This window comes from Oreochromis niloticus, linkage group LG19 (genome assembly GCF_001858045.2).
Source record: "Oreochromis niloticus isolate F11D_XX linkage group LG19, O_niloticus_UMD_NMBU, whole genome shotgun sequence".
Taxonomy (NCBI): domain Eukaryota; kingdom Metazoa; phylum Chordata; class Actinopteri; order Cichliformes; family Cichlidae; genus Oreochromis; species Oreochromis niloticus.
Window position 1 is genome coordinate 18,879,330 of NC_031983.2, and position 20,415 is coordinate 18,899,744.

The window sequence follows — 20,415 nt, forward strand, 5'->3', positions numbered from 1 at the left end:
GTAGAAAACAAAGGACACAGCTGGAACTGAATTTCAGATTCTGCAGTGGTTGCAGGAGTTTGTAGTTCCACTGGCAGTCAAAAAACTGCAACAGCAGATTAGAAATTGTAACAGAAATAAGAAGGAGGTTCATTTTCCAAAAAGGACATATACAAAGTACAGTTGGGGAGGTATAGATGCGAACTAAAATATATACAACTAAAGGAAAGCCTAGAGGAAATTTGTGCATGAAGAATATATTATTTGCTTCTCGAAACAGGGGTATAGTCATTACAACACCTGTGCTAGCTACCTGGTAAGCTATGCGTTACCTGGTAGGTGTTGTTCATGAAATGAACTGGGATGCTGAAAGGTAGTGAATGGTGGTAGGGGTTCCGCAGCAGGATGGAAACTATCTCCATACGTGAAGGTTTGGCCTCCCGCTCTCCATTCTGCAGAGTTCGCTCCAAAGATCTCTGACAATACACTGCATATTTCCCCACCTCACTCCTGTATGTGGTGGGAAAAAAGGAAAAGATAATTAGAAGAGGTTTTTATCTACTGGGAGTTTTTCTGCTATATTTTAAGGTGTGGATTAAGTTAGCTCACCTTGGGTTAGCATTGCGTTGCAGATACTGTCTCAGGTACCACAGAAAATGTTGCTGAGGGAGGAACAGAGCCACACACAAAGACAACAGCTGCCAGCACTGCAGGGAGAGATAGAAAAAGAAGACATATTTTAACTAACGTGTTTTATCTAACTGCAATTTGATGAGTAATGGGTAACATGCAGTTTGTTTTTTCTTTTTTGAAAGAGGATGTGAAATGAAATAAAATGAATTTAAATTAAATTTCAATAAATTTAAATTAAAAAAATGTACATTTAAAAATTAATGTCTGAGAGCTTTAAACATGGTCCCTGCTTCTTTACTGTGTAGTGGATTGACCTGTGTGAGAGAGTAGTTGTGTGGCGTCCGACAGTTTGTCTGTTTGATGAGCTGACAGTAAATTTCATTCTGCAGCTCCGGGTGGTTCAGGCACACTTGCAAAGCATTCTGGGCCAGCGAGGTGTGGTAATCAATAGATGGAGACTCAACCAGCACATTGATGAAGAGCTGACAGGACTGCAAAATGTCAAAGAAACAAAATGTTTGCGGCTCTTGTTTAATGGCACTGAGCTACCAACAGGTGGAGACAAACACAAACCAAGAAACCTGAACACAAAAGTAAGGGACACATATTGAAAGCAACTTAAAACAGTTAAATTAATACAGCATTGGGTGATCATAACACTCAGGTGAGATGAAAACAACAAAAAATATCCCAGCATGAGGTCAAGAAGAGCTCCAGTGTAAGGGGGGGAAAAGGGTGAATGCCATTACTTTGTTCTCATTCAGTGTGACAGCTGAAGACAAAGAAGCCATTTAACAGGTTTAATCAGTCTTGTCAGTCTCATTAATACTTCAAAGACATGAAGTAGAGCATAGACTTGAAAAGCATGCAACGTTCTTTCATTCGGTTTCATTGTGTGTGTTTGGGACAATTTTTAAGGCTGGATGGTCAGAGAGAGCCAATCTATTCAGCCATCAATCCTAATGTAGTTGGTGGGGCTGTGAAGCATAAATTGGAAGGAAGGGGCTTCTGGTTGACAAGAGAGGAAAAGAATCTGCCATCTCCCTACAAGGTCCTTGTTCTGCTCTGATCCCATTTCTTCTTCCCCATCGTGTAGTTTCCATATCCATCGCTGTCACTCTGTGAAGGCCTTGACCTCCCATGTCTCCTCTTAAAAGAAGGCTACCTTCACGCTGGCTCTAAACCACAGGAACAGTTAGCTTCAATGAAAGCAGATAATCAAGGCCATTATCTCTCTTCAACACTTGTGATGAGCTGGGCCCCTCGGTCCTCAGCCTTTGATCTGGTTTAGTGGCAGGAGGGGTGGGGGTGGTGGGCTGCAGAGCTCATCCAAGAGTACAAGGGGTTAAAGAGGGGGACAAACTGGAGTGGGATGGATGATGTCTTGAACAGATCCTCACAGTGAGAGGGAGATAGAAAAGTGGAAAGGGATTCCGAGAAAGGGATAAAAGGGAAAACCATAATCAAAAGTAAGTGGGACAGAACAAAGGAAAGAGAAGGGTGAGAGGTGGGCACACTGACCTTGAAAAGCTTGAGAGCCTCTGTCTGCAGAGCTTCAGAGGGCAGCGTGGTGAGAGGCGAGCGCAGACCCTCCTTACAGAAGCTCAAGGCCTCGCTCTTCCACAACACAGACTCTGGGAAAAGACGGCGAAGGACACACATATATAAAAAGGCACATACACAAATATAAACACGAGTACACACAGACAAACAAAGATTGATTTTCAAAGTTTTAATGACTCAACAGCTGACAAAAATTCACATATGATGCTCCAGTCTCAAACAGTGTCTGCAATGTAGATCAAAATAACATGCAGCATGCTACTGTGTGCATTTACACCCACTTCTAGATATTCTAAGCCAGGGGTGTCAAACATAAGGCCTGGGGGCCAGAATTGGCCCAGCAAAGACACCAAACTGGCGCAATGGATGGCTTTGGAAAACATGAACTGCATTTTCATCATGAAAAAGTCCTGCATCATGGCTGTTCATTCTATATCAAAGTAATCAACCAATAAACATTGTTCCTGGTTTTATCTACTACAGAAGTGTCTGAAAAATAAATTTTTTTGTCAATAAACAAAACAATTCTGCTGTAAAATTTCAAGACAATTTAGTTACCACAACTATTTTTGTAATTTTACACATTTATTTCTTATAATTTAAGCCTAAAGAGTTATACTGAGAGACTTCTTTTATGCTTCAGCAGCATTTTATATCATTAGAAAAAATGAAATACATTACTGAAATTACACTTTTTTAACTTATATTAAGATATCTCTGGGATTAAAAGTGTAATTAAACTTCTTTACACTGACAGAACTTGAGGATTTCACTGTATGTGGCCCTGAATTACAAAAGGAGTTTGACACCCCTGGTCTTAGAGCTTCAGTAGATCCATCCACTTTACCTGTCCAACACTTACAAAGATCAGAATATAGTACAGATTTTCTGCTTTTCATTTGCTGTATTTTACTGTACATTTTAACTACTGATTGTATCTACTGTTCCTTTCTTTTTTTCCCCCCATTTTAAATCATGCTTTTTATTTGTTTTTGTGTTTTAATGTCTCTGTAAAGCACTTTGAATCACCTTGCTGTTGAATTGTGCTATATAAAAAAAAAACTTGCCTTGCCTTGCCTAGAAGTAAGTATGAATTGTGTCGCTTTGGTAGCCTATCCCGCCTACCATAGGGCAACGGTACATCCCAGACAGATCGTCAGTCTGTTGCAGGACTAACACAGAGATGTTCAGTCATTCACACCTATGGGCAATTCAGAATTACTAATTAATCTAACTCCACTGACTGCATGTCTTTGGACTATGGGAGGAAGCTGGAGTACCCGCAGAGAACCCATGCAAACATGGCCCCGGCCAGATGATGGAATCAAACTCAAGACATTCTTACTGTGAGCCAACAGTGCTAATCAATGAAATCTAATAAATTAAATGACTTCACCTGATTGGCAGCCTATATAACCTGGCTTCCTTTCAAGACGGTTCTCTCTATTCCTTGAAGGCTGCTGCCTTTGAGGCATCCAACTTGATTTTCATTTACTTTGGTTTGATTGAGTTATAGTTCTCCCATTTTCATTCACCTTTTGTCAGATTATGATAATAAATTTGCTTAGTGAAAATTGTTTGTGTTGCTCTCTCTTCTTTTGATGTACTTGAGTGAGCCAGCCATAACAAGTGGGGGCTTGTCCAGGATAACGTACAAACTTTTGTAACAAGTAGTGTTTTGGGTTACTAAAACACTATCTTACGAGCTAATGATAGTGACTATGCGATTATAACGCCTTCTTGTTTTCCTGTTAATTCTCTGCTGTCACTAATTAAAGTCAAATAACAACATCAGAAAAAACATCAGAAAGGTTTGGATATGATTGAACTATTTTTGCTGTGAAATATGGATTTCTTACCTGGCTCTCCGTCTGCATCAAGCAGTTTACCAATGAGCTGCTCATACTCTGTGCCTACTTTGAAGGCTGCATTGCTACCAGCTGCTACAGTCAGGTGATACAACCATGTATCCTATGTAAAATAAAACATACTAATTAATATGAAAACAGAATTTTATTTCTTTTTTTCTGAATGAATAACAACTCATTAACATATTTACTGTTGGACTACCTTCTCCTGTTTGGTTCCAATGAGCAGATATGTAGGACTCTGGTCTCTCGGTTGGACCACTAAGGTGTAGTGCGAGGAGAGAAAACCTCGAGAGCCTGCCTCATAGTCCTCGTCTGAATCGCAGGAGCGATCTACTTCCTGAACTGATGCCTCCCGCATTTGCAGCTGACCCAGAGGAAGCTGAAAAAGAGAAAGACAAATCAGCATCAGCTAGGGAGCACTAAAATAAGTGTAGTCAATGTCAGGAGTAGAGAGAGATTTGTTTAATAGACCTTGTCCTCCTGGTTGCGATAGTAGTAGAAAACTTTTCCAACCAAAGAACACCACACTAGTTTTGAGTGGCCATGTTTGACCTGAAAGCACAAGACAAAAAATATAAGCAAAGTTTCAGGACAAATCCAAAGTTACCAGGAAGTTACTCACTACAATGAATATATGATATTAGAAAGCTTGTGAATTTTTGAAACTCGAGACATGGACTGAAATATGATCATTAGGAAATTTCTGCTTCTGGCCATCTGTTGGGAAGCCAGTGTGAAAATCACTTAAGAAGTAAAGTGCAAACTAATTCCTGCCAAAAGAAAACAGTCCATCCACATACACGACTCCCCTGCTGCATTCATTCATGTCATATTAAACAGTGATGCAGCTGGAGATGATAATCACATGTCATTTTCCAGAGAAGGGCTTCTTTCAAAGAGTTTCTTGTATCTGAATGGAGCAATGATGTCACTGGAGGATGCCTTCCAGACGAAGCCAGCTGTGCTTCCCTCAGAAGGGGGTTATCGAGATTAACTAAGCTCTGAGAGGCAGAACATCCCCTGCCTTATCTGTTATCATGTCGCAACAGATCAAAGCCAACTCACAGGAAGGGAGTATGGTGTTGGTGAGAGGACAAGAGCTCCATCATCTTAGCTTGGGGTTGTCAGTCATCTGCCATTAAGTCATCACACACACACACACGTGTCAGATGTTTAAGTGTTTTAATTTTAGCAAAACAAGCAGGCCTCAGTTAAGAAAAGGCAGGGGGAGACTAGAGGAAGGTGGAGGGAAAGAGGAAAGAAGCTCTGCAGTGTTCCAACAACTCTAATCTTGTGGTGTTGTCCCAACATGAAGGCGTTCTTTTAAGAATCTGCTTTAAGAGTGCTCTATTCGATCCTCACTTAAAGAGTGCCCACTGTATTATGGACTATATCTGCCATGATTTCCTGCATTGTCTTTAAAGGACAAAAAGCTTCTAAAAGCCTATAAAAAATATATATTTTGGAGTGTTATACAACTACCCCAACAAGCAGAACTTTAATATCATATCAAAATACTTTGCTTCCTTTTCTGAGAGATCCAGATGACAAGATTGTTAAAGTTGTGATAGTCAGTGTGATCTTGGATATAACTTTCAGCATCGCACAAATCTGAATGCACTCTCACCAGAGGCCCACATATGACCACTGTGCAGTCTCTTATCCATCTTTATATTTTGCTTGGTTCACTAGAGATTGCCTGAAACACCAATAACAAGATGCCATTTGATCTCACCTATTCAGTTTCTAATATGTAAGAATATGACATTTGTCTATGATGCTTTTTTTTTGTTATCCAACCCTGAAAACAGATCACTCTGAGATTTTTAATGCAAAGAGCTGGAGCAGCTTTATCTCAGCTGCAGCACAACACAAACACAAACACTCTTTGGAGGTACAAGTAAATTAGTTTTTTTGCTTTTCCGCTGTGTTACCAGTCTCCCAGTCACTTAATACATTTTTTTAATTAAAAAAAAATGTTTAAATAATGACTTCTGACCTTCGTAAGCCAACCTCTCACAGAGGGCTTTGCAGTCGTCTCCACGGTAAGCGGGCTACTGGCCTGGACTTTGAGTATATTCTGCAGAACCCTGATCCACTCCTCCAGGATGTTGGGTGAATCCGCGGTCAGATAGAAGGTCTTCTTCTCTGTAATCAGCTGATTAGATGAAAAGGAGAAATATGGGAAAAATGCTAAGCCAAGCCAACTGAGACAGCAGCATCATGTCAGAAGAGATCAGAATCAGCTTCTGAAGAGCCATGAAAACATTCCAGTCCGATGCTATACCTGATGTCATCTCAGGCCGCCTCTGTGGTATGCAGCAGTAAAGCTCTGTTGTTATTTAGTGCTATATTAAGCACGCTGAGTGTGTGAATGAGCATCCTAGTGCAAAGTCTGTCTTTTTTTTTTTTCTTACAGTTTTAAAACTGTGGATTCTAACCAATAATTTAAATGCTTTGAGTAGTAGTGCCAATTTTGGGTATCCTATGTTTGGGATCGCTTACAGAAAGCAGTGTGTTTGCACTCACTTGAAATGTCTGCGCTCCTTCTCCACGTACTATGCAGCAGGAAGAGTTTAGCTCAATCTGACCCTGAGGTTTCCTGATCACATCACTCTGAAAACACACACGTGAAAACATCACAACTTCTGTCCAAGATTATACAGAAATACAACCAAAAAAACCAAAAACCAACAGACTACAGTGACCATGAATGAACATTTTTGTTAAATTTAGATTTTAAAGTTGTAAATATCGCATGCCTTTACTGCAGCCATCCTGCACTTAAACACACCAATCTTAGAAATATTTCTACAATGTTTTCCATGCAGGCTGAAAAACCTTAGAAGGAAGCAGACAGGCATGCTCAAAGCGAGACACACTCACAGGAGATTTGTAGTACAGGATCTCTCCATTCCTCAGGATGAACCAGCGGCGCTTCCAGGCTTTCACCTGACTGCCCATCTTCAGCAGATATCCAGACTTCTCCAGCATCTCCTACAGACATAAACAGCACAGGTAGAGTTATACTCAATAGCTGTGACTGATTAATCAAGATAATCACTAGTATACCAGCGGTTAAGGAGTTTAAAGTGGAGGTGCCTCTACTCACAGGCCCAGTGCTCTCACAAGAGTAGGATGAGGTCCGCTGGACTTTATGCTCTGGTTCAGAGTAGTCACTGTCTAGGGAGTAGGCATCAGGAGGAATGGCATAATCACTCTCTGAACTGATGGAGGACATGGACACACCTGGGGTACCAGAGAATCATGGGGAAAACAGAAGAAGACACAGAGGCAAGGTAACTTAAGGTGTGTTGGTAAAGGCCGATGTTGCAATTAAAAATTCATATTTTACAGAGAACAAAAGATTCAGGACTATTGCACTGTTGCAATGCAGTTTTTTGCAACCCAGTATCATTCTAGTCAGTGGAAAATTTCTATTCATTTTCTATCTTTTGTGTCAAAGTGTTCAAGGGTAGATTCTTTTTTCTTTCAAAGTACTAAAAAAAAATATTCAGAAATACATGAAAATGTATTATATTGTTTTTTTCTGTGCTGTCTGCACTGTAATCTATAACAATCACCTCTCTTGACAGCTCTCGGGCTGCCAGGGACGCTTCCTTTCCTATCAGGGCTCAGAATGGAGGTCCGCACGCTGGCCAGAGAGCTGCTATCGTCCTCCGACCCAGAGTCATCATCTGGCAGAGGCACACTGCTGATCTGAGTGGCTTTCTACAACACACATAATAAAATAACGCAAGTGAAAGGTGGTGTTGTGCAACACATAGTGCGTTATGCTGTATATTAGCATCCAAACCGGACAATGTTAAGCAAATGTGAAAACGCAAAGAAAATTTCACTCACCCCTTTCAGTGTGGTGTATACTGGTACGCTGATATTCTTATAGATCAGCTGGGTGAACGGGCCTGCTGCTGGATACTGGGGTAAGTTGGATCCTGCAGCGTGCACATGCATTAAAGGACAAGCAACATTTTTAACAAGGTCTATGCTTATTTTAGGGTTATATGCCCCATAGACATGTTAGGAGTAGTGATCTATGTAGCACTGATTTTTAGCTTTCTTCCAGTCATTGACTATGTTAGAGATATGGCCAATGTGATGTCATCCAGTCAACAAAGTCGGTATGAGGATTTTAGCCACTGCTTCCTTTTTGTTTCAAACTGAATGCAACAAACAAAGTCAAACCCAAGGGACACTACACCCATGAGTTAGCCATAACCTAAAACATACCCTGCCTTACCATCCTTTTTTACTCCAAACGGCCATAATTTACTAAATGGTAAATGGGCTGATTCTTATATAGCGCTTTTCTAATCTAAGCCCTTTACACAACTTGCCTCGTTCACATAAGCATTTATTTTTATGCTCTTCCCATGCAAGTCCTTTCTATCTAACGTTCACATGCATTCATACTCAGATGGATGCATCAGAGAGCAACTTGGGGTTAGTATCTTGCCCAACGATATTTGGCTTGCAGACTGGAGCAAACAGGGATTGAACCCCTAACCTTCTGATTAGTAGGTGACCTGCTCTATCTCCTGTCATGTTGTATTCAATTAGACACACTAGTAACTGAAACAATAGACTTGGATTCAGAAGGCTGAGTGGTTGTCACAGGAAGGGAGTCTGATCTGAGGAGCTGCCTCCCTCTGGCTATTAGAGTTTTAAGGCACTTTTCAGATGATAAACAGCCTATGATTCAAAACAAAAAGTTCAAATCCACCAGCACTTTTAGGAAGAGGTCTTTGAGTGAGAGAGAGAGCAGGGAAAAAGTGCACGCAACCAACTGCAGACCTGCTGCCCACCATGTGTTAAAGTGGGTTGGAATGATACAGAAAGGCATTCTGGCACCTTCAGTTAATGAGTAATTAATTGGTTGTTTAAGTTAGTTTAATACAAAGTGCGGTGCAGTGCAAGTTCATTTTTCATCTGCAAATTGGTGGTCATTTTAGCTGATGCCACAGAGACAGTTAAATCGCTACATGATTCCGCCTGCACACATTTATGACACGTGAACGGTTTCCATGCAGCTGTCTGCTAGCTAAGAGTACAGTGTCTGTATTTTCCAGGAAGATGAAACATTAGTTGTGTGATAGTTTTACTGTCTAAAATAAAGAAAGATATAAAAAAGAGAAAACGCAAGAGGAAGATATTCTTTAAAAAGGTAAGAACTAATCAGCAAGTAACATTATGTAATCTGGAAATTTAAAGCTTATATCCAAGTAGCCATAATGGCTTATGTCACATGCGTGTATGGGTTGTAAAATATAGTTGAGCAGGAAACAACCTCAGAACCAGCAGGAGCACAGGTCAGCCAATCACAGCCTGTCTACAAAGAAAGTCTACCGGAACTCACAACATAAATGATTATGTTATTTATTTCTAAGTGTCAATGTTTCTGTCGCAAACAGAAACATTTTGCACAATAATATAACATAAATCTCAGTATTTCATGGTTGCTCTGTTTCTGTCAAAAAAAATTAAAAAATGAACAATTACCAGTAGATTAATTGAGATTAAATAAATTATTATTAGAATACAGTATACAGTAGTGAGGACAGTGAGTAAGGCAAAAGGAAAAAACAGTAATCCATGCCCAGTCCTCGTTTGCTAGTATCAAAAGAGTCTCCAAAATATTTAGCGGCCCCTGTAGCAGTCACTTGCTACAATCAGAATTGATATTACCGACATTAGCCATGACACAACTGAGTGTCTTCCAATTGTTTATTTATTTATTTATTTTTATAAAAAAAAAGATTCCTCTGGCTCGTCAGTACTTTAGAAGAAAACAGTGCATGAAGACACTCTTGCAGCCAGTAAATAATCTGGTGTATTTGTCTTTGCTGACATATTTTAGACAACTCCAAGCAGAAGCAGCTTTAGCTTGGTAATGAACAAACAATGCTCTTGTCGGGGCCATGTACACACCCGCATGTAACCAGAGCCCACCTTTTTTTCAAATTTTATAAAAGGTAACTTATGTGACAGATTCCTTGTGAAGAAAAAAAAAAAAAAAAATCACCATTAATTAAGAACTCAACCCACATCCTTCGGCACTCCCAGTAAACAAGACTTTTTAGAATTTTCAGCTGTTGTTATTTACAGAACTGCATCTTCCCTCTTTTGACAGTATTTGTAACTAAAGCCTGTGATTTTGGGAAACACTTGAGGCTGTGGCATGCAATACATCACAATCATGATAATGAAACAATCACAGCTGTACTCATTTTGAGATGTAGAACTTAAAATGACAAGGGATCCGTTTGATTTCAGCTGACTCTTCAGTCGGTGTGAACTGGTGTTTACAGTGAGTAAGGTGTAGCATGACTCTTGAGTATATATCGTGATACATTCTGCTTCCACACAGGGATTTAACTGGGTTAAGTTGTATATGGGAAAGATCGCACACTGTATACAAGACTTTGAGATGAAGATTAAATTAATTTTTTTTTTTTCAATTTTAATGACAACATCAGACTTCAGCATACTGTGTTACAGGCCAAGCAGGATCTGCTGTGATTTTGCCCCAGTGGGTGTGTCTTGTACTCCCCTTGGCAGCTGACTCCAACCAGCAATGAAAGCATATAGATAAACCCAGAGAGTGGACAGCCACAGTGGCAGAGTGTCTTGGCTGTATACTCCTGCTCAGTGGAGATAAGGATGGGTTTTTTTGTTTGTGTATCATAAAACATTTTAACTTTGTTCTAACTGTTGTTGTTCTCTTCCTTCACTTGATCATGACAGCAACTTGTCTCTTTTTGGTTAACTAATAACAATAACAATAATAATGATAATAGTCAGCCTTGCCTCCTAACTTTGCTCCCTTGCCATCTTTGTTTCAACTCAGACACTTGCTTCCACACATCTGTACTAGCTGTGTTAGCCTTCTGCAACTACTGATGAAGAAGAAAGCAGGACCCTTGTTTTTTCAAAGTTTGGTGACCTTCTGCAACACCAGCAAACGTCAAAGACGAATGAGCAGTGTTTTAAGGCCAGCATGTTTCTTATCAACCAGAATCCATCTATTGCCCCAAACCAGGACTTTTAGCAAATCTAATAAAGCACATCAGTCATTGTCAGGATGTTGATTATTATATGCATTTTAACTGTGCTTCATTTCACACTAAGACATTTTTTAATGCATTTTACCATTTTTAAAAGGTAAAAAGTACTTTACTATAAAGTAAGACAACTCAGGACAAATCCATTTTTACATATTTTTGTATCCACTGATAGGAAATTTTTAAATTGTCTTCAGGTAAAACAAAGTTAAAAAAAAAACAAAAAAAAAAAACTTCCCATGGTTTACTTTGGTGGATACCTGAATTTGCCTGCCACTGATGCAGCTTAAGAGAAAAACATGCCTGGAAGCTGAAAAAGCTGAGCAAGCTGCAACTTAATCCATAACAGTGATTTGGCAGTCAGCTGCATGTACATAGCAGTTACAAATTTCAATCGTCCAAGTGCTGTCAAACCTTAGCGCCTGCATCCTGACAAAATGGATGATGTTGGGACAGAAAACACAGCAATAATTACACCCAGACCAAGTCCTTTCATCACAGCTGATTAAAAAGCAGCCTCTCTATATACCCCCCCCCAAGGCTCTAAATAAAGAGAAGGTAGGGAGGGGGCAGTCCTCCTGAAGATCAGCCCACACCTGTGCAGGTGTGGGGAGCCTCAGGCCAAAGGAAGTGACATCAAAAGCAGCAATGACAGATCCAAACAGACTCCGTTCAACCCACGCATCAGTTTAAGCATCAGCTGAATGACATGCCTCTTCACAGTACTGACTCACTTCCCACAACAGAAGCACCACCACCACCACCCAAGCTGAAGACACAGATGCAGAACAATGAGCACAAACCCAGTGTTATAGTGGAGAAAATCTTTTTTCTGGCATCCTGATTACAGACTTTAATTCCTTGTTATAGTATAACCGTTTTGATGACTGAGTGGATGACTAGCTTCTTGCTTCTGGGTGCAGGGGACTCACCTCGTCCAGGGCTCCTGCCTCCAAGACTGGCCTCTGACACTCTCATTCCTGACTTAGCCACAGCATAGATCCGACTCTCCTGCAGAAAGCAACACAGTCAGAAATATTCATGATTATTCAACTTAAACATGACTACCACCTTCAAAGAGACAGATAGGTATTTTGGCATTGACATACTGCAAAACATTAAGAAATTTAAGGTAATGCATGCATTAAAAAACAAACAAACACAACAAAAAACAAGAAGCATTCATATCTTGCATATTTAATACTTGTCTCTCATACCCACGAAGGGAATCGATGTAAAGGCGGTGTTGGCGGTTTGAGAACTTCCGGATCTAATCGGTCTAACTCTTCTGCAAGCCCCACAAATGAAACCCCATCCCGGGACAGCTCATCTGACGCTGGGCCCTCCACTACTCCATCCATGCTGTCTGGGAGCCCATCATCAATGTCTGTCTCTTCCACAACCTGAGAGAAAGGTGAAGAAGTGGTGCCTGCGCTCTTAAGAGTGGAGGATGTGGAAGAAGGTGTCATAATGTCTATGTTAACATTGAGGTGGTGGAGTTTGTCCAGGCTGGGCTGAGGCTGGCTGTAGTGCTTCTTGACCAGCTGGATGCTGTCTCTGGGGGTGAGGGGAGTCCGTACCTTAGGTAGCGTCATGCTGGTGCCTGACTGGTTACCCAGAGGTTGGTGAGGTTTGGGAAAGGGATTGCTGGTGGAGGGGGAACGAGACAGCAGCACACTGTTGGGTGCTATTATAAAAGACGACTCTGGAGAACTTGATCCATGTGCCATCTCGTAGGCCGAGGATGAAGATGAAGAGGATGAAGACGAATGAAGGCACTGAGAGCGAAACTTGCTATTGAGCTCATCAGATGAGTTGTCTCTGTCAGAGGACCCTGCCTGGCCCTCTGTAAGCTCTGGTGCACTGATGGAAACAGAAGTGTTGGGGCCCTCCCTGCTCCGACTCTGAGAGAGAACATCAGAAGTGAGGTCTCCGAGGCAAATCCCTTTACTGACTTGTTCAGGAGTCCTTTTCACATCTGAGGAAATACAAGATTGTGATTAAATCTGAGACAGCCTATTAAAGAAGTGAAGAATGCTGATGAAATGGTTTATTACATTTGTTTATCACAGAGTGTCATGCTTCAAGGAGCTAGACTTTCTTGTAATTTTTCAAAGTGGCCTTGAGCAATACTTCTCTGAGCTTTCTGATGGTGTTTTAAAGGTTTTCTTGGGACACTGGATGCTTTTTCACTCATTATTATTCCAGTCCTGAAGAATGATTCATTGGCTTGTTAACTCACCTAACTCTGGCCTATGAATCATTCAAGCATAAAAAAGGCACCTAACCCAAGGGATGAGCCAGTGATGTATCAACATGGAACAGACAACTTAGCAACAAACCAATTTCTAATTGTATCTTTAGCCAATTTGTTACTGTCAGCCACTCACAAAAACACAATTTCCTCCAATTTCTTTAGCTGAATCGATGACATGCCAAAGATAACACAGTTTGACAGGCATAAAACAGTATTTTTGCACCAACTAGGTCATTCCCAAACAGCCATTATCCAAAACTGCGTATTTCAGCATCGTGTGCAGTGTGGGATTAAAAGAAATTGAGAAAACAACATGTGGAGAACAAAAGAAGTGGTAGACCTAAAGAAATTCTCCAGCAGATGAGCAGTATTTGAAAAGCTATGGACTGGCCTTGTCAGACCACCATCGTATCAGCAACATCACTGAAGCAGTGTGGGATCCAGACAAAGAGCAAAACAAAAGGCAACAAACATCCAAAGAAGAGCTTTGAATGTCCTTCATGAAACCCGGAGAACTATTCCCGAATTTAACACATTAGAAGAAAGCTTGCCTGAGAGAGTTCAGGCTGTGTTGCACAATAAAGGTGGTCGTACCAAATACAGACTTTCAAGCTTGTTAGAATTGTAAACACTTTAGTTCCATTAATACATCACTGGACCAATTTCTCAAAGATATTAGGAGTCTCTCAAGACTTTTGCACAATATTTTAGGCATATTATTTAAAAATTACTTTTTGATTTTTTTTTTTTTATATTGCACTAATAAGCAGGACAACATTTTGGATACCCATTAGAATTTGTAATGGTTTAACATCAGCCTCAAGTTTCCTCCCATTGTTACTGGTTCTACCTGGTCATGTGATGAGCCCAGCTTGCATTACTTCCCCATCCCAGCATAATACAAATTAAGGGCAGCACACCTGCTGGTGGGGTCTTGATGTTTGAGCTGGCCCCACGGGAACCTGTCTGTCTCCAGCTGTCATCTTGGGCAGGTGGTGTGCCAGGGCAGCTGGGAGGAAACAGGGGGCTGTTGGGCACCAGGTGTGTATCCATTACCGGGGAAGTGGCCGGGGATGCAGAGGATGTAGGTTTCTCTAAGAGGGCTAGAAAAGAAAGACAACACCACTATATTTTGAAGTCTGAGCTCTCAAGTGTTTCTCTACTTTGACTTTTATAGTTTACCTCTGGTCTCTAAACACCTGCAACGGTACTCACTTTGCAGTTTGTCTTGCAGCAACATTATCTGTTCTGTCTGCTTCAGGTTCGCCATTTTCAGCTGCTGGTTTTCTTGCTCCATCTGTAACTCAGCATATATGCAACATTAACCACAAGTCAATGTACTCTGTATAATCTATATAAACTAGTTATTAGGGATGCATCCATGCATGTCTTACCTCTCTTAGCTTAAAGGTGACCCAGTCTTTAATCTTGGCAGCCTTCTCCTCAATGACTTTTGCCTCCTGGGCTCTGACTAAGATCTATAAGCCAGAGAAAACAGGTTTTGTGGAATTTTTCAACATACACTTCATGAACATAAATGGACATTTCTGTTCTTTATCTGATGCTCCAGACATACCTGTTTTTCCAGCTGCATCTCTAATCTCTTTATTACAGCATCTTTCTCTTGAACCTGATTGGTCAGCTCTTGATACTTTCTGTACAGCGAGCTCTCGGATTCATTGGTTTGTATGTTTGCAGACTTCAGTTTCTCTTCCATGACATGGATCTGAAATACATAATTAGAGGAGTGAATGCACACGCAGGGCCAAAAGACAGCTCAAATTTACGTGGTTGTTTATTTTGATGGGCACCAGACAAAGCCAAGAGAACAGTTTTCTAAGCTCTTAGGTATTTATCGTTTTTTAAAAACAAGAAAAAAGAAAAAGAAAAAAAGAGAAGAAATGGTACCATTAAATTACCACTTGGGGAAAACACCTGGAGCAGACAGTAATGACAGCAAATTAGCAATTAAACCTGACACCAAAAGTGGTTGAGTATGTGTGATATCTATGAGGATTGTAATCCTAAAACCACACAATCCTTTTATTAAGTCCCATTAAAGGCTTACAAAAAGCTCTGTCAGGTCAGGCTGGATTTTCTTTTTCCTTTTGCTGTAATAATATACAGACACCGTTCACCTGCTGTAATAGGGTTTTTTTTTTTTTGCCTACTACTTCTTTTGCCCTCCAGTTGTTCAGTTTCCTCAAATATTTAAGGACACCACATGCCAATGCTGAGATATGTTAAGTTTTCAGATTATAGCTCTTTGGTAATCATCTTGTTGGTGCAAAAATACAGTTTTATGCCAGTCAAACTGTGTTTGGCATTTGTGATACATTCAACAAAATGTGACATGTGACCAAGTGTTTAAAGAAACATTTTGAAAGACCTTCAGAAAGCCTGGTGAACTACTGACCACTCCAAGAATTACAAGAAAATCTGGCTCTGTGTAAACAGAATATAAAGAATTGACGGGTGGCTCAAGACTTTTGCACCGTACATCATTTCTATTTATGATATGAAAAATATTTGATGTAAATAATGCTTTAAAATCCATCGGTTTATCCAGACCAAAGATGAGTACAGTGAGTCAAGTATAAGCTGAAATGGTGCCCGTCTACCTGTTTTTCAGCATGTTCAGCCCGCTGGTCAGCCTCGGTCACTCTCTGCTCCAGCTCCTGCATCTGAAGCACGGACAAAAGATGAGGTTAAAATGGTTTCTGACTTGGGTCAGCTGTCTCTGTTTGCCAAGGAAGTGGGTTGAAGGCATGGGTGGTCAAGGGAAAATCCCAGGCTCTCACTAAGTTAAAGGTTGACTTCTTGCCCTCTGTGAAAAGTTATGTTTAATTTAAAGAATAAAGACCATCTACAGGTACTATTAACACAGATCATATAGGCCTTGTTATACAGATGTAACTCCAAGCTACAAGTTTGCCTGGTATACAAGCAAACACCTGCAAGAGTGTGCAAGAGTAACACACTTAGTCCTTAATAATCACTACTACTACTGGAAAGACATTCAAAAGATTAATGTAGTGAGACATTTTTAACACAGCAGCTATAATAGGAAAGTATTTTAATAGATGGGACATTTCAGAATTAGTAACAGGATAGTGAAAGTGGCAGAGAAAGTAAAATAAAGGGTAATGAGGATTCAACAAAGTCTGAGGAGGCCTAATAATAAATTACACTTTGAGCAAAACGACATAGGCATACTGCAGTCATAGCAGAGAGGCCCTCAGAGGAGGCTGAACATCTTTCACTCTACTACTTCTGGTCAAAGACAAGTGTGATGGAATAATGCTAGGGTGTGTGCACAAGCTTGTGTCACCTTTTGTGCAAGCATGCATACTCATGCTTTCAAAGGCAAACACTGTCCATCCTGCAAGTATGCACACATCTGCAAGGACTGTCTCTCTCAAACACACACACATACAGAGAAGTGTTTGCACAGAATACACAGGACACCTTTTCTTATGAGGTCAGTGACCCTGCTGAAAGGAGAACAAACATACTAATGGATTCACTCTGGTTGAGAGATGCATTTGAATTCCTCTCGAAATTTTTGTTCCCCTTTTCTTTGTCTCTCTCAATCTTCCTTTATGCCTTCTCATCACCTCGACAAAGGCCCCCTGATTCCCAGAATCCAACATTCACAACATTTGAACACTTCCCCGCAGCCGGCTTAACACTCACTAAAGCCAGAGCACATCTGCAAGGGGAGACGTGGGTGGAGACTGATGGTTAGTGGTTGGATGACTGCTCACCTCAAGGTCAAAAGCCTTCATCATGAGTCAAGCTCAACCCGTACTGGTCTTTACTTAACAAAACGGAATCGGAAGAGGCTAAAAAGGACTTTAGGTAATGGCAAAGTACTGCAGAGGTCACAACTTCTCTGCCACACAGTTTTCACAGGTACAAAGAACCGTCAAAGGAACTCTACCTTGGGAAGTTCTGGGAAAATAACACTTTTCTAAAAGGATAGGAACTCTGGGAGTGCTGGGAGTGCTTAACATTTTTAACTGATCGAGTATTTGCAACATTTAATTTAGTTTTTGAAACATTGTTGCAGTTTATGCAGTTTGTCGATACTCCAACACAAGTTTCAGCAGAAAGCATGCAACAGATGGACCAATGAAAAGGTTCCGATTATATTAATTATTTGCGCTTCTTCTCCCAGCTGGTCAGTTAAAGGGTTACTACAGTAGATCAGCTGCCTAAATCTCACACTATCCGTACATCCCCCTTCTGTCACACTAACCATCTAAATGCCCATACATTCATGGATCCTTATTTCCTTTCTTATTGTTTCCTCCAAATGTGTCTTCTCTCTCTTCTTTGTCTTCAGCCAACAGTAGGATGGTTTCCACCAAGCCCAAGCGGGCCAACAACACAAGAGGCTGTCATTATTAACCAATCTCATATGAAATTCTTATTGATCATCTGCATGTTTGATTTGCCAAAGATTTTATGCCAGATGCCCTTTCTCGAGCAACCCTCCCTATTTATCCAGGCTTAGGACCAGCATTAGGAGCACACTGGCTTGTGCCTGAAAAAATGCCTCATCTTGTTTAGTGGACAGAAGGAGCTGGTTGTTTGATTGTGGGTCATGGGATTAAGGTAAAATCTAGCAAACACTCTTAATGTAAACCCTCCTGTGTGGTCTTTACAGAAAGTCATATTGTACACATAAGGCGCTAGAACTACAGTCATAAATTAGCTTGATCAAAGTAATATTGAGTGACAATGATAAATGAACAGGAATGCTTTTGAATACAGTTTTTAAACAGTCTGTGCTGTTGCAGCGATAAAAATAAACCGAGTGCTTTGATTGATTTGATTAGTCAGTCTATATAATCAAATGGCTAAGCTGATGGCAACAAACTGACCTTAAGCCTTGAGATATGGATACAGACAGTGTAATCTGGAACTGTTATTTAAGCTTGTTTAGTTATGGAACAGTCCAGCTGAGGCCCGAGTTGCTTAACAGGAGTGACACAATTATTAGCTATCCTGAATCGGTCAGCCCAAAGTGCAACACATCACCTTCTGCTGCTGAGAATTCTTAAAATGGATAAGCTGGAAATTAAATTTTGCAGCCGCTTCTCTAAAGTTGTTCTTTAGAGAAAGAACTAGTAAACAGTTGATAAAATACACTGTTCCCAATCCTTCAAATCCACACTAATTTGACTAGCAAGTACTGCCCGAGTGGCCAAAGATATGCCCCCAGAAAAACACATCAATGAGCCACACTGTTGCAATGGGTAGTTTATTTGGAGTCAGACCCATATACATGTCTTACTGCCATAAATACTCAATAGGATAGCCAATCCATGACTGAAAATAGTCTCCAACAAATGCACCTCCCATTTGTGTAACGTAAAACTTGAGAACCCAGCTGTTTAACTCTTTTTAAAGGATTTGCTGATAATAATGTTACCAGATTAATCCTTCAGTGTGTGTGTGTGTGTGTGTGTGTGTGTGTGTGTGTGTATCTCACACACTCGCAGGCAAAACCTTGTAGGTAATTTTGTTTTAGTTTTATATTGACTTTTGCAGGGTATTTTGTAGGGAGGCAGGGCACTGTCTGTCTTTCCGTCATGGGAATTCATGGGGGACTGATAACAGAGTGGTGGAGATAAAACGAAAGCAGGCAAGAGACAGCAGATCATCCATTTCCCAGGCAGATAACAGATATGTCACAACTAAAGATCTGTTTGCTTTTGCTGCCAAAACCAAGTGACAGAAATCTGAGCCCACAGATTGTATTTCAAGCCAGCTGGCTTGATTATCTAAATCAGAGTTTCTCCTCCGTCCCCAACCCACACTCGCCTCTACCAAAATCATTTTCATTCTGTTGCTTTAAAACATTTGCACTCATGTCAGTAAGATAGATCTATTGGGCTCAATAACTGCAAGATGCTCAGGTTCTGTGGTAGCAAAACAAACCCAAAACATCATCCCTCCACCACCGTGCTTGACAGTTAGTATGAGAGGTCTGTGCTGATAGGCTGTGTTTATGGTGCTGCACATTATGACCAAAGATCTCCATGGTCTTAGAGATGTACGGAGTAAGGATGCACTTCATTTTTCACAGGACTGGATAAAGCCCTGTGAAAATGTTTTTTTACATGACTGTATTCTTTCAGGATCCCAAAATCTCATAGTTGCAATTAATTTTCTTTTCTTTTATAATACTCATGGTTAACACTGATCACAAGGGCCACTACATTAAACATTAGAGAAAACTGTCAAAGATAAACCGTCTAAAAACGGGTTTCACAGTAAAATATTTGCCTACTGAGGCGTTCCACCTGCCTCCCAATGTTAAACATCAACTTTGCACAGTTGATAGCTAAACTCTCCCACTCAGTTATTAAATATTAAAACCGCTTTTTTTCTCAAAACAAGTTAAAGAAATAAAATACTGAGAAATGATAATAATACACGCATACATACGTGAGGTGAGCATTAGGCATTGGTTGCCATTATGCATTTCCTTATGTTTAAGTTAACTTTTTACAATGAAACATCCACGGACATGGGGAGAAGAGGTAATTTTATCAGCAAGACAGACGATAAAATGTCAGAAGGTTTCATAGGCTACAAAAAAGTTAAACAGCCTTTATATCAAGTCCAGACTTTTACAGTTAAACTATTAAAAGGGGGCTGATCCAAACAAGTCTCCTCATGAAAATAAATGTTTATGCACACCAGTGTGTACTTGGTGACCTCTCTGCAGCCCTCCTTGCTGACTGAGAACACTTGTCTAAGTCAGATAACAGCATTTTACTCCTGGGGCCATGTAAGGCTTATGGGAGAGATTAATTCAATTTGTCCAGCATCCAATTAGCCAAGTAATGAAAGGAAACCTAGAAGTGGGAAGGCCACCCAATTTAAAAATTCCTCTGAATGAGGTATGGCTAGGACTGCCTAATTAGATGTGAAACTCTAAACTTTCTGGATTTACCTCCTCAAAGCTCCAAATCCACCAACTCCCATTAAGGATTCTGATTGAACTTTTCATCTA

At 40.5% G+C, this 20,415-nt stretch overlaps 1 protein-coding gene across 1 annotated transcript in view; it reads right to left on the reverse strand.

Moving 5' to 3' along the window:
* Positions 1 to 20,415, reverse strand: part of plekhh1 (pleckstrin homology domain containing, family H (with MyTH4 domain) member 1) — a 35,345-nt gene that overhangs the window by 4,722 nt on the left and 10,208 nt on the right. The window contains exons 3-22 of the mRNA XM_005477276.4: positions 16,007 to 16,069; positions 14,962 to 15,111; positions 14,780 to 14,863; positions 14,601 to 14,682; positions 14,306 to 14,488; positions 12,346 to 13,106; positions 12,061 to 12,139; positions 7,911 to 8,002; positions 7,631 to 7,778; positions 7,159 to 7,295; positions 6,933 to 7,043; positions 6,576 to 6,662; positions 6,046 to 6,204; positions 4,518 to 4,598; positions 4,246 to 4,425; positions 4,035 to 4,146; positions 2,134 to 2,246; positions 927 to 1,103; positions 589 to 686; positions 312 to 489 (exon numbers count right to left, since the gene is read on the reverse strand). Coding sequence (XP_005477333.1) covers positions 312 to 489; positions 589 to 686; positions 927 to 1,103; positions 2,134 to 2,246; positions 4,035 to 4,146; positions 4,246 to 4,425; positions 4,518 to 4,598; positions 6,046 to 6,204; positions 6,576 to 6,662; positions 6,933 to 7,043; positions 7,159 to 7,295; positions 7,631 to 7,778; positions 7,911 to 8,002; positions 12,061 to 12,139; positions 12,346 to 13,106; positions 14,306 to 14,488; positions 14,601 to 14,682; positions 14,780 to 14,863; positions 14,962 to 15,111; positions 16,007 to 16,069 — 3,075 coding nt within the window. The remainder of the gene's footprint in view (positions 1 to 311; positions 490 to 588; positions 687 to 926; positions 1,104 to 2,133; positions 2,247 to 4,034; positions 4,147 to 4,245; positions 4,426 to 4,517; positions 4,599 to 6,045; positions 6,205 to 6,575; positions 6,663 to 6,932; positions 7,044 to 7,158; positions 7,296 to 7,630; positions 7,779 to 7,910; positions 8,003 to 12,060; positions 12,140 to 12,345; positions 13,107 to 14,305; positions 14,489 to 14,600; positions 14,683 to 14,779; positions 14,864 to 14,961; positions 15,112 to 16,006; positions 16,070 to 20,415) is intronic.